General features: G+C 39.3%; 1 protein-coding gene across 4 annotated transcripts in view; it reads left to right on the plus strand.

Annotated features, from left to right (window-relative positions):
• The window catches only part of ASAP1 (ArfGAP with SH3 domain, ankyrin repeat and PH domain 1), a 272495-nt gene that overhangs the window by 198383 nt on the left and 61286 nt on the right, over positions 1–12826 (plus strand). For all 4 annotated transcript variants that reach the window (XM_069465971.1, XM_069465972.1, XM_069465974.1 and 1 more), the window contains one exon: positions 660–729. In XM_069465971.1, the coding sequence (XP_069322072.1) occupies positions 660–729 (70 nt within the window). The remainder of the gene's footprint in view (positions 1–659; positions 730–12826) is intronic.

Consider the following 12826-nt stretch of genomic DNA (forward strand, 5'->3'; position numbering starts at 1 on the left):
ACTTGTGAATGGTTTGGCCACTATTTACTTTGCTACATGAATCAGGAACAGTTCTCTGAGGCATCATTTTGGTCCTGGAAGACCCCTAAAGGGGAAATGTACAAGTTACCCAAAATGATGATGATACATTCTTGAGCCCTAGACCCTAAGTTACTTTCTCTGTATACTGAGGCATCCCAACCCCCACTCTTCCTTGCATGGCAGACCTCTTGAGTTATGTTCTTAATTTTTTTAAATCAATTATTAATTATAGAAGTAATTGATTAATACAGCCTTCTTATAAAAGATTTACAGACCTGGTTAAAAACCCCTTGCTAACACTGCCCCTAATATAGGTCTGGGCCTCCTTCCCAGAGAAGAATACTTTTATCAGTGTGGTAACTAAAATTCATTTATTCATTTTCCTGCTGTTAAAATTTTATTATTTCTATTTCTCATTTTCACTATCAAAAACAGTGCTATAATGACCATCCTGTACATGTCTACTTGTCTGAATTACCTCCCACCTGGGGCAATAAAAGGCACCCAGAATTTTGTTTTAGGGGGTTGTGTTTTTGGCATGGGAGGTTTTTTGTAATTATTATTATGTTTCACACTATATAATTGCATGTCTCAGTGAATCAGCTACTATATCTGGTTGTGTTTGACTTGCTCCTTAGGATCCGGAAAGTATGGCAGAGAAGGAAGTGTGCTGTCAAGAATGGGATTCTGACCATCTCACATGCCACGGTAAGTGTGTCTATTAATTTGCCCTTCCCATTTGTTACGCTTTCTGCCCTCAAGGCTCAGGAAGCACATGAAGTAATGTAGCCAACAGTAAAATTTTACTAAAATATGTTTAATGTATGCATTTGGGTCATATAGTTTAGGATACTTTTTTACAAAAAAAAAAAAAAAATCGGCTTTATCTTGCTTGTGGTGGTCTGCATCATTCTGGGGCACCACCAGAAACTTTTTTTTTTTTTTTTTTTGCTCCCTCAAACTGAATCAAGTATTGTTTGATTTTATAATCTTATCTTTGGGAAAATACTGGTGATTCTGGAAAACCTAGTTGACTAATTTATAAAGGTGACAGAGAATGTTCTTTGCATGACAAAATAATGTAGGAAATTATGTAATGTCCAACCTTGGTGGTAGTCAAAGAAGTACATAGTTTTAACCTTTTAAAACTAGCAAAAAAATATTTTTAATTCTTAAAAATGCACAGGTTATAGTGAAAATGTATCAAACAGGAATGGAGTGGCGAAGTGTGTACCAAGAGTCTTTTAAAATATGCCTGCTTTAACCAAGTGACCTCAGCTTGGAGAAAAAGCTCATTGTTAACTTACAGTATCCTTTGCCAAGTGGTGTCCTTGAGTTATGATAAGCAATTAATTGCTAACAGAATAGTAGAAAAGAGGGATGAGCATTTATCACATTGGCAGTTTTTCGTTACTTATAGTTGAGTTTAGATTTCTATCAAGAAGGAACGGAAGTATCACTTAGCTTCATAAAATTTATTTCACTTAATCTTCCTGACACCCCATGAGGTATTATAACCTTCATTTTACAGATGAAGAAACTGAAGCACAAATAAGAGCTATAACTTGGTTAGTAACTGGCACAACTGGAAGTTTAAACTTGGGTCTGTCTGGCATTAGTCTATATGACCTTTCTCTTTCTTCCTGCAGAACCCATTGTCCTACTAGACTGTGAGTTCCCCCCTGGCATTTACCTAATCCTGTCCATCTCTGTCTTTAGCCTCTCATGTAGAACTTGACCACAGAAGGTGCTCAGTACGCTCTTGTGGCCAAGCCCTTCGTGGCAGATGATTGCATGCATCTTAAAGATTCTTGTCATTTATGGAACTTGAGCAGTTGCATCATCTCTGTCCATTCCCCTATCCCCAGCCCCCCAGGACACTTGTGGTGATTCCTCAGAGGTCTTCAGTTTCCCTCCGAAAGCCCAGTAGAGATTTGAAACTATCATACCAGTCGTGACCAGCCACCCATCTGATATCAGAAATCCTGCCCGCAGACTTGGATCAGTTAGTAATTACGATTGAGACTGTCTAACATATTCGTTTATTCAGCAGTCTTTTATTAAGCTTTCATTCCGCCATGTGCTGGCAAGGCATCAAAGATACACAGGTGGAACATTAGATAATTTTGACCTGCTGATGTTTAATTCCATACACAGTTACCTATGTGTGCTAGAGTGAAAATTTCAGACCATTTGACCACATAGATCATGAGGTTTTAGTCCATAGTTTACCATGTGTACCCTAACTGTCTATACCTTCAGCTACAGAGCTCTTCCCTTAGAATTGTCTGGCTGTAACAGTCCTCAACAGTCATTTCGACAAGTTATATAATGGCCTTATCACGTTCTATTAGCTTTTCTTAGGAAGTTGCTGTGGAAGACAGTGCAGAGTGATGGGAGATCACATAGTTGGTGAATCAGCAGCACTGCTTACTAGTTATATGACCTTGGGCAATGTGCTAAAAAAATTTAATAAAAAAAAATCTTCCCCCTCCATTTTCTTTCCTGCCAGAACACATTATTGTGGCCAAGCGAACTGTTTAGACGCATTCTTAAGGCTCTAATTAACAACAAATGTCACACCGCCCACATGGTTTAGTGGCTAAGAGAATGGACTGTGGCATCTGTCAGATTTGAGTCTGAATCCCAGCTTTTCCATTTACTGTGTGACCTTGAAAAAAGTGTTTAACTCCTAAAGATTATATGAGGATTCAATGAGATGACATGCTGTGCATGGGCACTGTTAATAGTTACTATTGCTATCACTGTTAGTTCGTTGAATGTTGTTGTCAGAACTGAAATCTGTTGACAAGCACCTCCTCCTGCTAGAAACATCGGAACGCTCCTGCCCCCAGAGCGGCCCAGTGAAAAATGGCTTTCTCCCCCAACTTCTAATTCCCTCCCAGTGATTCCTGTTATTTTGCTCTCCACTTATCACTGGCTTTAGATCAGACTTTTTTGCTGCCAGTTATATCACTTGCAGTCACACTCCTGCCCCCATAGAAGGGTCTTTGTAGCCAGTTTTAGCTGGCTTTTCCTGACCTTGTAAACACCATTGATTACTTAGAATTAGGTTGAAATTAAGGCCAGCAGTTTTCTGAGAAAAATATAAAGGGATTCAGTGATCTTTGAAAAAGTGGAGGAAAGAGGCTTTGTTGTCAGAAAACTTGGGGCCTTTGTTTGGGACCCCTGAACATATGGGCTTAAGGGGCTCAGTCAGTGTCACCTTTGCAAATTGTTCTTACTAGAGTGATTCATGTGAAAGCTACTTATGAGTTTAGATTAATGGTGCGGGTCTGTTGGCTTGAGTACCCTAGCAAGATCTGCCCCAGGGGCTGTTCATCTTCCCAGCTTACCATCCTAGGGAGAAATGCATTTCTATGTACACCTAAAGATTTGCAGCCCACCCTTGGAAGATTTCATCCATGAATTCATTGCTTTGCACGTATCTGTTCAAAGACATAAATTGTTTTCTTTTTAATTTACTATCCAAAGTAATGCAGGACTGTAGGTATCAAATTCAGTGCCAATCTCTGAATTTGCTGTCACAATAATAATAATGACAGCAGTGATGGGCCCTCTAGTATGTTTTAACACAGTATTAGATAGATGTTTTCATTTCAAAATATTAATTCTAACAAACCTACAGCAAACATTTTAGTTAACCTCAAAACTTAAGAGTAAAGAAACTTATATCAAGCCACTAAATCATCCTAAATAGATTTCTATACCTTTGAATTGTTTGCTTTTCCTTTTTTATAACTAAAAGCCTTATAGTATAGATATGATAAAACAAATTATAACAGAAGGAAAATATACGAATTATAGTTGAAGTACTACTTTATTGTAATAATCCTAAAAAATTAATTTCAAAGATATAAGAAGCTATACACTTCAAAACATCCTTACTGCCTGAGTTTATACCTCAGTGTCATATACTGTTTAAATAACGGGTTGAAAAAAGAAGGAAAACTACAGTTTATTGAGAACTTAGCATATGGCCTACACTTGATCTTCTAGATAGCCCTACAAGATAGATGTCACTATCTTTATTTCTCACCATTTGGAAGTTCCTAGGAGATGGGGGACCACATCTTACTCATCTTTGAATTCCCAATACCTAGCACGTTGCCTGACATGCAGTTTGCGCTCAGTGAATACTTTTTTAATGAATCTGCATTTTATAGATGAGGCTCAGAAATTAAATCCTATACCCAGGGTCATGCAGTTTATAAACAGCTTGACCAGTTTTCAAACCCCAGAGCCTCTCTCTACTGCATTATAGACCTTTCCTCACATGCCAGATTGATGTTAGGTCTTTGAAAGTTTCATGAATGATAGTTCTTTGGAATGAAACTCCCTACCTTGAAACTCCTTGAATCTATCACAGCATCTTAGGGTAGAGATGGCTGTAAAGGATTCCGAGAAGGAGGAGTACTGGTCTTGAAGATAGTATAAGGATTCTAGAAATTTATATTTGAATCTAAAGACTGCAATAATTGTTATCATCTCAGTGAGCTGAGGTAGGATTGCAGCATCTAGAACCTTGGACCAGACTGCCTGGTTTGGATTCCAGTGCTGACACTGAATCCCTAGTGAGGATTTCCGTCTAAATAAAATGGGGCTATTAATAGTGCCTAATCCATAGGTGGTTGTAAAGATTAAATGAGTTCATTGATTATGAATAATTAGAACAGGATGTGGGACAGAAATAGTGCTGAGTAAATGTCAGCTATTATTATTACTCCTTATCTTCTCTAATGTGTTATTACTTCCATTTTAAACGTGGTTTATTTGAATTCTTTTATGTTGCTCTTTCCTGTACTCCTCAATATACTTTATAAAGGTGGTTTGGGGTACCTATTCTGTCATAGAAATTTAATTTCTGCCCGTTAGGGGTTAACAGCAGCTCTTTCACCTTCCAGGGCATTTCACTAAAGCAAGCATTTAATATGTTTCTCCCTCTCCTTGGGCTCTTTGGATCTGTGGACATTTCCCAAGAACGATTGTTTTTCAGTCCTATCCAGAGCATTAATGCTTCTTAGAGGGCTTCACAAATACAAGTTCTATAAAATGTAAGTTTAGAAATCTATCTGCTTGCATCTTACAAGTTGTTTGTTCTTCTAAATAATACATGCAGCAGTAATTTTTACTGTATTTGAATCCTAGTGAAGGGTCTTTTCTCTATTTAAATACCAAGCTTACATATTAGCAGCATCAGTATAGAGTGTATTGCAGGCGAAAACCCTCATCGCTTGCATCTGGATGAACCATTACAAGTGATTGGAAGAGGCTACAGTTGGCTGAATGAATCCAGTGATTCTCAGGCCTGCCATCGGAATCATCTGGTTCCACCCCCACAGGTTCTTATTCAATTCATCTAGAGACAAAGCCCAAGTACTACTTCCCAGGTTATTCTAATGTTCAGCCAGAGCCAAGGACCACTAGGCCCCTTTACCATTGTTTGGCCATTTTATAACATAGAGAGATGAGAAAGGAAGGGGTATATAACCTAGAAACCTCCAGCCAATGGCCATGATGTGTGTAAAGTTAGTGAACTGGCTTGTCGACCTCAGAGCTTGGTCAGTTGGAAGTGTAATTCTCACCACCTCCATTATTCTAGTTGAGTACCCTTTTAATAGATGAAGCAGTTAAATCCAAGCAATGGGCAGGTCTAAGCTTCTTCCAAGGCTGGTGTCAGTATCCTAAGTCCCTATAGTTACTGGGTTGAACCGTTCTCCCAGTTCTCTGCCTGGAGCCCCTCCATTTGCTTGTGTGTCTTCCCATTCACCAGGGTCGCATCCCTCGGCTCTCCCCTGCTCCCCCTCACACTGCCAATGGCCCGTGCCCCTTCAGTTTACTCCTCCAGAACCTTCATGTTAGACAGGATCTGGTTCTGTTTGTGCCTTAGTGATTTAATGGGTAACTCTCCCAGAGGTGGTTGCATTTTAACAAGGAATACTGCCTTAATCTAAAGTGAAATTGATAACAGCAGAATTTTATGTATCAGCTATTTGGGGAGTAGTAATTATAAAGATAGTAACTGACATTTATTGAGCGCTCACTCCATGCTAGGCACTTTACATATATTTTCCCATTTAACTTTCATAATACTTTCACGAGGGAATAGCCGTTATATCTCTAGTTTTAATGGGAAAAAGTCTGAAAGTTACATAATCATTAGGTTCCGGAGCCAGATTTGAACTCAAGAAGTTGAAGTCCAGAGTATGTGATACCTCCCACTTAGAAGTATAACACAAGGCATTTGTCATACATTGCCTTAGTGCGTTATAACAGCAAAGATGGCATTATTTTCCCTTTTCATGGTGAGATAACTTGAGACTCAGAAGGGCTAACGTACTTGATCATGGCCCTGTTAGTGGATACCTGGGCCTAGAATGAAACTCAGGTCCGATTGCCTCAAAAATTATGGGTTTTTTCTCCATTCTAACGTGTACTTTATAGTATGAATAAATTGGTTTTGTAAATTGAGAGAATATTGCATTGCTCCAGACAGCCCAAACTCTCAGGGGCCTCAGTCCCCGAAGTGTGGCTCCGTTAAAGCCAGGTATTTTATAGCAGTCTCTCATTTGCGCGTCAGAGAGCAGCAGGCATCACAGCCTTGATTTCTTCTTTTGGCAAATCCTCTGGAATAACAAGGGTGTCACATTGCTTATGCTGCCTAAGATTTGAGGACCTGCCAGATAAATCTCTCCCGCTTTCATGTTGAACAGAAATTGGAGGAAACTCCTGCAAGGAACTTGTTTCATAAATGAAAAAGGGAGGAAAAAATTGAAGAATGAAAATATCAAAGAGGTTAGAGATCAAAACCACAGGCCTCACAGCTTATGAGGGTTAAGGTTTTTAAAACTTGCCTTGGAGGTCTGACACGGTGCATGTCATTCTATGTGCTTCCTGTGTGACTCTGTGATTCTAGAAAAATGAGTAGAGCAAAACCTCATTAATTTAGAACCCACAAATTCAGAAAGTGTGGCCATTTTGTTACAGTATATGTGATTGGTTCTTAAGGGGTAAAAAGACTAAAGAAAATACTGATTTTTACAAACTCAAAGGGACAAAACAAAAAACCTGCAGTCTGAAATCAGTTTTCATGCCACCTCCCACCTAGCCTCCCCAATACAAAAAATGATGGATTTCTAAAAAACGTTTTGCATTCACCTAATGTTCTGCTGTTACTAGCTATAACCTTAAGGCAAAGTTACTTAACTTTTTTGTGGTTTGGTTTCCTCATCTGTCAAATAGGGGTAATAATAGAGGCATTTACTTGGAGGGTGGTTGTGAGGATTAAATGAGTAAATATATGCAAAACGCTTATCAGGGAACCTGGCACAAGTAAATGCTGCATACTTGTCAAGGTGATGATACCCTTGTTTTAATGAGCTGCCCTTTATGTATCAGGCTAATACAAGCCTCTTACACATTTTTGTCTCAGCTACTCACAGCCCATTTAGTTGATAAAAGGTAATGAGAATGCTTTTTTAAAACACAGACCATATTTCAGGTGTTTTATTATCAAATTAATGCATTTCATACAAATACACTTAAGCCAGAAAGTTTTTGTTTTATGAATTCTTGTTGGATAACAAGGCATGGATTAAAGTAGCTATTGTAGTTAAATAGGAAATATGAGTTTAAAAATTCTTCTTTTACTGGCCCTAACTCTATATACTAGCATATAGGAGGCACTCAAGAAATGTTTATGGGAATGCCTAAGTGGATGATATCTAGCTTACACATCAGTTGTAGTAACATCAGCTCCAAGCCTTTCCAGAACTCTGATAAGCTCTTTTTTTTCTGTTCACATGATAGCATTGTGTAATGTTGATTCAAGAGTGGAACGTACTCTCAAAAGTAAAGTGACAGGTTTCTTACTGCAATATATGAGATTTTCTTGGAAAGCTCCATTTTCAAATATTTCTTTCTTTCACATACACACTTTCTACCAACTAGAAATTAGTCCCATAGTTAAAATGGTTGGGAGGGGTTAAGGGAATTCATAGTTGTCCACACTCTGGAATGAATTATTAATACTTCAGTTAGATAATCAGCTACTTCTCTCCTTAGCTGTCTGAAGGGTCACTAAAGGGATGGGGGAGCTTTAGTTATGGCCACAGGAATAGTAAGTTTGGAATTTGGAATATGTCGAGAATGGGTGGGACTTCTCAGCAGAAATATTAAGTGATCTAGAGGGAAAATGAGGGAACTGGCCATTTAAGAGGGAGGAAGAACCAGAAAAGGCAAAACAATATGGATATTTTGACTGGTTTTGCAAGTTTTCCAAGTGCTTGCCTTGACAGTGAAACAGCATAAGTGGCAGGAGATTTGTTCAGGTTTGCCTTTTACTTCCCGTAAAACATGGATTGGTTTACTTTACCTTCCTTGACCCTTGGTTTTCTCATTTATGAACTGGGTTTAGTAATAGTACTTATCGCATAGAGTTATAATAAGAATTAAATAATATAGTGTATGTAAAGTACCTAGCAGTTTAGGTGCTCAATTAAAAAAAAAAAAAAACCTGCTCTCTTGCCACAAGTAAACCAAAATACCTTGCAAAAGCCGGTAGTTTTAATGCATTAAAATTTTGAAGATAAGATCTTTGCAGTGTTAGGTGGTCATGTACCTTAATTTCTTGCCAGGGGGTTATTGTGGTTGATTACATGCCAAATACATATGTTCCTCTAGGGCATGGTAGGTGTGTAAATATTTATTGAAGGAAAATTTTGAAATGACCATAATGGTCTGAGCAGCTCTGTTTCCAGGCATTGCCATAGGGTGTGAAGAAAGCTTTATTATTTTATTTTTACCTCTTTCCACACATCAGCCTCAGCCTGGCTAAGTCTGGCTTATTTCCCAAGTAATTCATGTTTGCATCTTATTTGTGAAACAGAGCAATTCAGTAGGAGAATGGGAAGAAATAATTTCATTTCTGGATACTAATTCCAGTAGCAGCTGTTTTCTGCTAACTGAGAAATATGCCTGTGCTAACAACTTGACACTTCCAGCAAAAACACTGTACCATGGTGCACACTAAGCTGTCTAAGGACAAATGTGTGGTGTTTGTTTTCTTTCAGGAGATGCAGAAACATTAATCAGAATTGACTCATTCTGTTTCTGCATGCATTTCTACTTAGATTTCTGGTGACTTCCCTAGCTGTACGGCTAGTTTATGTTTTGGGTGGCAGACCATTATGTCAGAGGAATAATGTCCTCGTCACTTCTGTTCAAGGAACGTACCCAGAGTGTCCCTAGTTGAAACATCAAAAACTTGCATAGATTTGCCCTTATTCTGTGTGTGTGTGTGTGTGTGTGTGTGTAAAATAAACACATCTGTGTATAATATTGGGAAAAAAGCAGCTTACAAAGTGATACATACAATGCATTTTTTTAAACAAGTCTCACACATCTTGTTAAAACCAAGGTATTGGCCATGATTATTGCTGGGTGTAGAAATGGTGTTAACAGGAAATGTTTGGCTGCTTCTTTGCATTCTCTCTGGCTACTAATTTTTCTTCAGTGAATATGCATTATTTTAATGAAAAGTAAAATCTGTAGAGGGGGTAACTTGGGAGTTTCGGGAACAGCCATAAAAATCTTCATATATGAAGGCATCCTAACTGTATGTGGAGTAGAAACACCTGTAGCTTTTGAAAGAGCTACTGCTCAAGAGAGCCTACAGGTACGTTGTATCCTTCCCTCCGCTCACCACTCCAGTCCCTGTGCTGGGTAACTCATACTATATAGAGTTTACTTGTGGAATGGTGTATTAGAAACCTCAGTTTTTAGCTATATCTTGCGTCCCCTATGCCACTGCCATAGCTTTAATTCAGGCTCTCATCAGTGATCATCAGCTTTATTCTCTCAGCCTCGCTGGGTCTCCTCCCCCAGCCACCCCCTGAAGCGTGGGTCTGATTGGTTGCTCTCCTGCTTTACTTCCTTCACTAGGCTGCCAGAGATCCTGGAAGGCAGGGTGAATTCCTTAGTGCCCCACCCCTCTCTGCTACACCTCGCCTGCTGCTGCATGTCCCCTGTCATGCCCCAGGCCTTTGTACTGGCTCCTCCTTGCTCTTCCCACTCTTCTGGCTTGCGCATACTCCATCCTCACTGAAGGCTGAGGCTGCCTCTGTGGAGTCTTGCCCAAGTCCTTGGTACAAACTCTTAAGCTTAGGTCCCCAGGCTCCCCAGGGCACCAGGCACATTCTAGGTACGTGATCAGGTCTGTTTCCCATGGCTGCTTGATAGCATGGACTTCATGTTTTTCAGATGTGCTTGGAATGTGGTAAAGGCTTAATAAATATATGTCAAATGAGTAAGTCCATAGGAATTTAAAATGGGCTTCTAAAATTTCTCTTTTCATCAATTATAAAAAGTATTTGGAAGAGTCAAATAACCCAAGAAGATATTAAAATAGAAGTTAATCTTTGAAACCTGTGCTCCATTTAGTGGTAACCCTTTCTCTTCTCAGGAGGAGGTATTCTCGTGTGCTGGGGCATCCAGCTGTGATTCCCTGAGGTATATCACAGCACCGTCCTTCCAAGTTCTGCACAGTGGACGCAGAAGAGAAGGAGTGGGGGCTCTGATCCAGCCAAGCTACTTCCTTACTGGGAGAGCTTAGGAGTGTTACTTGATTAACCTCTCTGTGCTTCCATTTCTTCATTTAGTAAAAGAAACTAAAGAGAGTTTCCTCACAGGTAGTTCATGAGATAATATATGAAAGGTGCCTGGAATGCAGTCATTCATTCACTTGATAAATATTTATTGAGTACCTGCTGTATGCCAGACACATCTTAGTATGCAAAATGGGTGCCCTTAACGGAAAGATACACAAGAAGCAAATAAAGAGTGATAAGAGCCAGGAAGAGAATGCAGCAGGGTATAAGAGGCTGGAACTGGCCACCTTGGAGGAGGTGCTGACTGCTGAGAGAGGGAGTGAACAGGGGCGTGCAGGAGCGTGTAGCAGCAGGCAGGACCAGCAACAGTGGGAGCAACAGACGGGACAGGCTGGTACCTGGATGTCCTGGTCCAGGCTGTGGTTTTTATTCTGAGCAAGACAGGAATCATCAATAGCAAGGACTCTATACATAGATGTTTCCTGAGTTTTTCTTCCCCCCGCTTTTTTTTTTTTTTTTCCTTTTTTCCCTCCTGTACTTAAACAATATGAAAGCATTTCCTAAACTGTTCCACTGTGGTGTAGCCCAGGGCAAGTCATTTAGTTTTACTTTGATTTTAGTCTGCTGAAACCCCAGGAAAGATTATACCTTCTTTAATCAATATACCTATAAATTAGTACTAAATTTTGAGAAAGTGCTTTGAAATTTTGGAAAGTTACACAAACATCTGGAATGGCTATTATTACCGTAGTGATTTCTGTGCTTCTGATGCCTTAGTCCTTGGACTTTGATTCAACATACCACTTCCCTTTCTGGTCTTCCTAGGCTCCACGCTGGATATACCAGCTGCTTAGACAGTCAAAAATTGTGTTCTTTGCTCCTCAAAGTCACATTTGGGATGACAGGTCATTTGTCAAATGCCTCACTGGCAGCCCAGTTTGGGGAAGAACACTGTGTATAGGCAAGATGTCTGTTAAATGTGGTTCGTGTTAATGTGGCAAATGTCAGTCCAGTAGATTTGACAAACTTCTAAGAGAATAAACATCATGTGTCATCACCATTGAAGTTGTGGGTCAAACATGGAATGACCTAAACTGTATAAAACCCTTATCAGAAGTTTTCCAGCAAAATACTTTGAAATAGTTCGTGCTTAGAAATGAGAGATGAGTGGTGCTATTTTATTAATAACTTCCCTGAATGCAGTTAATACAGAGCTGAGTGGTTTTTACTTTTTTTAAGATTTTATAGGTATTACTTGGTTGTATCTGTTGGTAAGGTTCAGAAACACCAGAGAAACCTAGATTTGGGAAGAATAAGAAATCAGGGTAACCCTCTGCCACATTCAAATGTGAATAGTGTCTAAAAATTCTTAAATTTTTCAAAGATAGAGTTTTCTTTACTTAAGAAACCTGAAACCTCTTATTATGCATAATCAACTTAAGCTTGGGAAGTTCTTTCTTATGTCTGGCCCAAATCTTCTTCTACAATTTAAGTACATTTCTTTTTCTCTGTGCAAATGGAAAACAGCTGCCCAGCCTTGCCCATAACAACCTTCCTGTATATGAAGATGGTTATTAAGTTACCCCCTGGCCTTCTCTCCTCTGGACTAAGTACTGCCTTTAACTCATCTTCAAAGTTTCCATTTTCTACCCCTTTAATCATCTCTTGATTCTTGATCTCCCTAAACTTTTCTACATCCTTCTTTAAATGTGGATTCCAAATTGGAACATAATATTGTAACAAGAGTTCTTACTATTTACTGGAGTCAGTACCTTTTCAGGCAGTCGTATGTCACAGTAATTCATGTGTGAAATCCAGCAATTTTATCAACTTCCAAAAAGATGAGATGTAGTGCTAACAATTCCTTTTACAGTGGACTGGGCCTAGATGCTGATTTTGGAGATTGAGCCTTCTAGCAACCCAATCTCCAGGTCTGTTCTGAGAACTTAGGCTCATGAGTTCCTCCTCTCTCCCCTTCTGGGTTTGGTGACCAGTTCTGTAGTACAGGAATCCCATCCCAAGCACTGTTTCCTCTTAGACAAAACTCTTCCTGTACTTCTAGTTCCACTTCTCAATTAAAGGTACTTACAGTGAATACTAAATCACTTGGGGTCTCTCACTTCCTCCCCCAAGACAGTTGCCTTTGAAACACATAGCTACTGGACAAGTGGCATTGT

This window comes from Eulemur rufifrons, chromosome 3 (assembly GCF_041146395.1).
Source record: "Eulemur rufifrons isolate Redbay chromosome 3, OSU_ERuf_1, whole genome shotgun sequence".
NCBI lineage: Eukaryota > Metazoa > Chordata > Mammalia > Primates > Lemuridae > Eulemur > Eulemur rufifrons.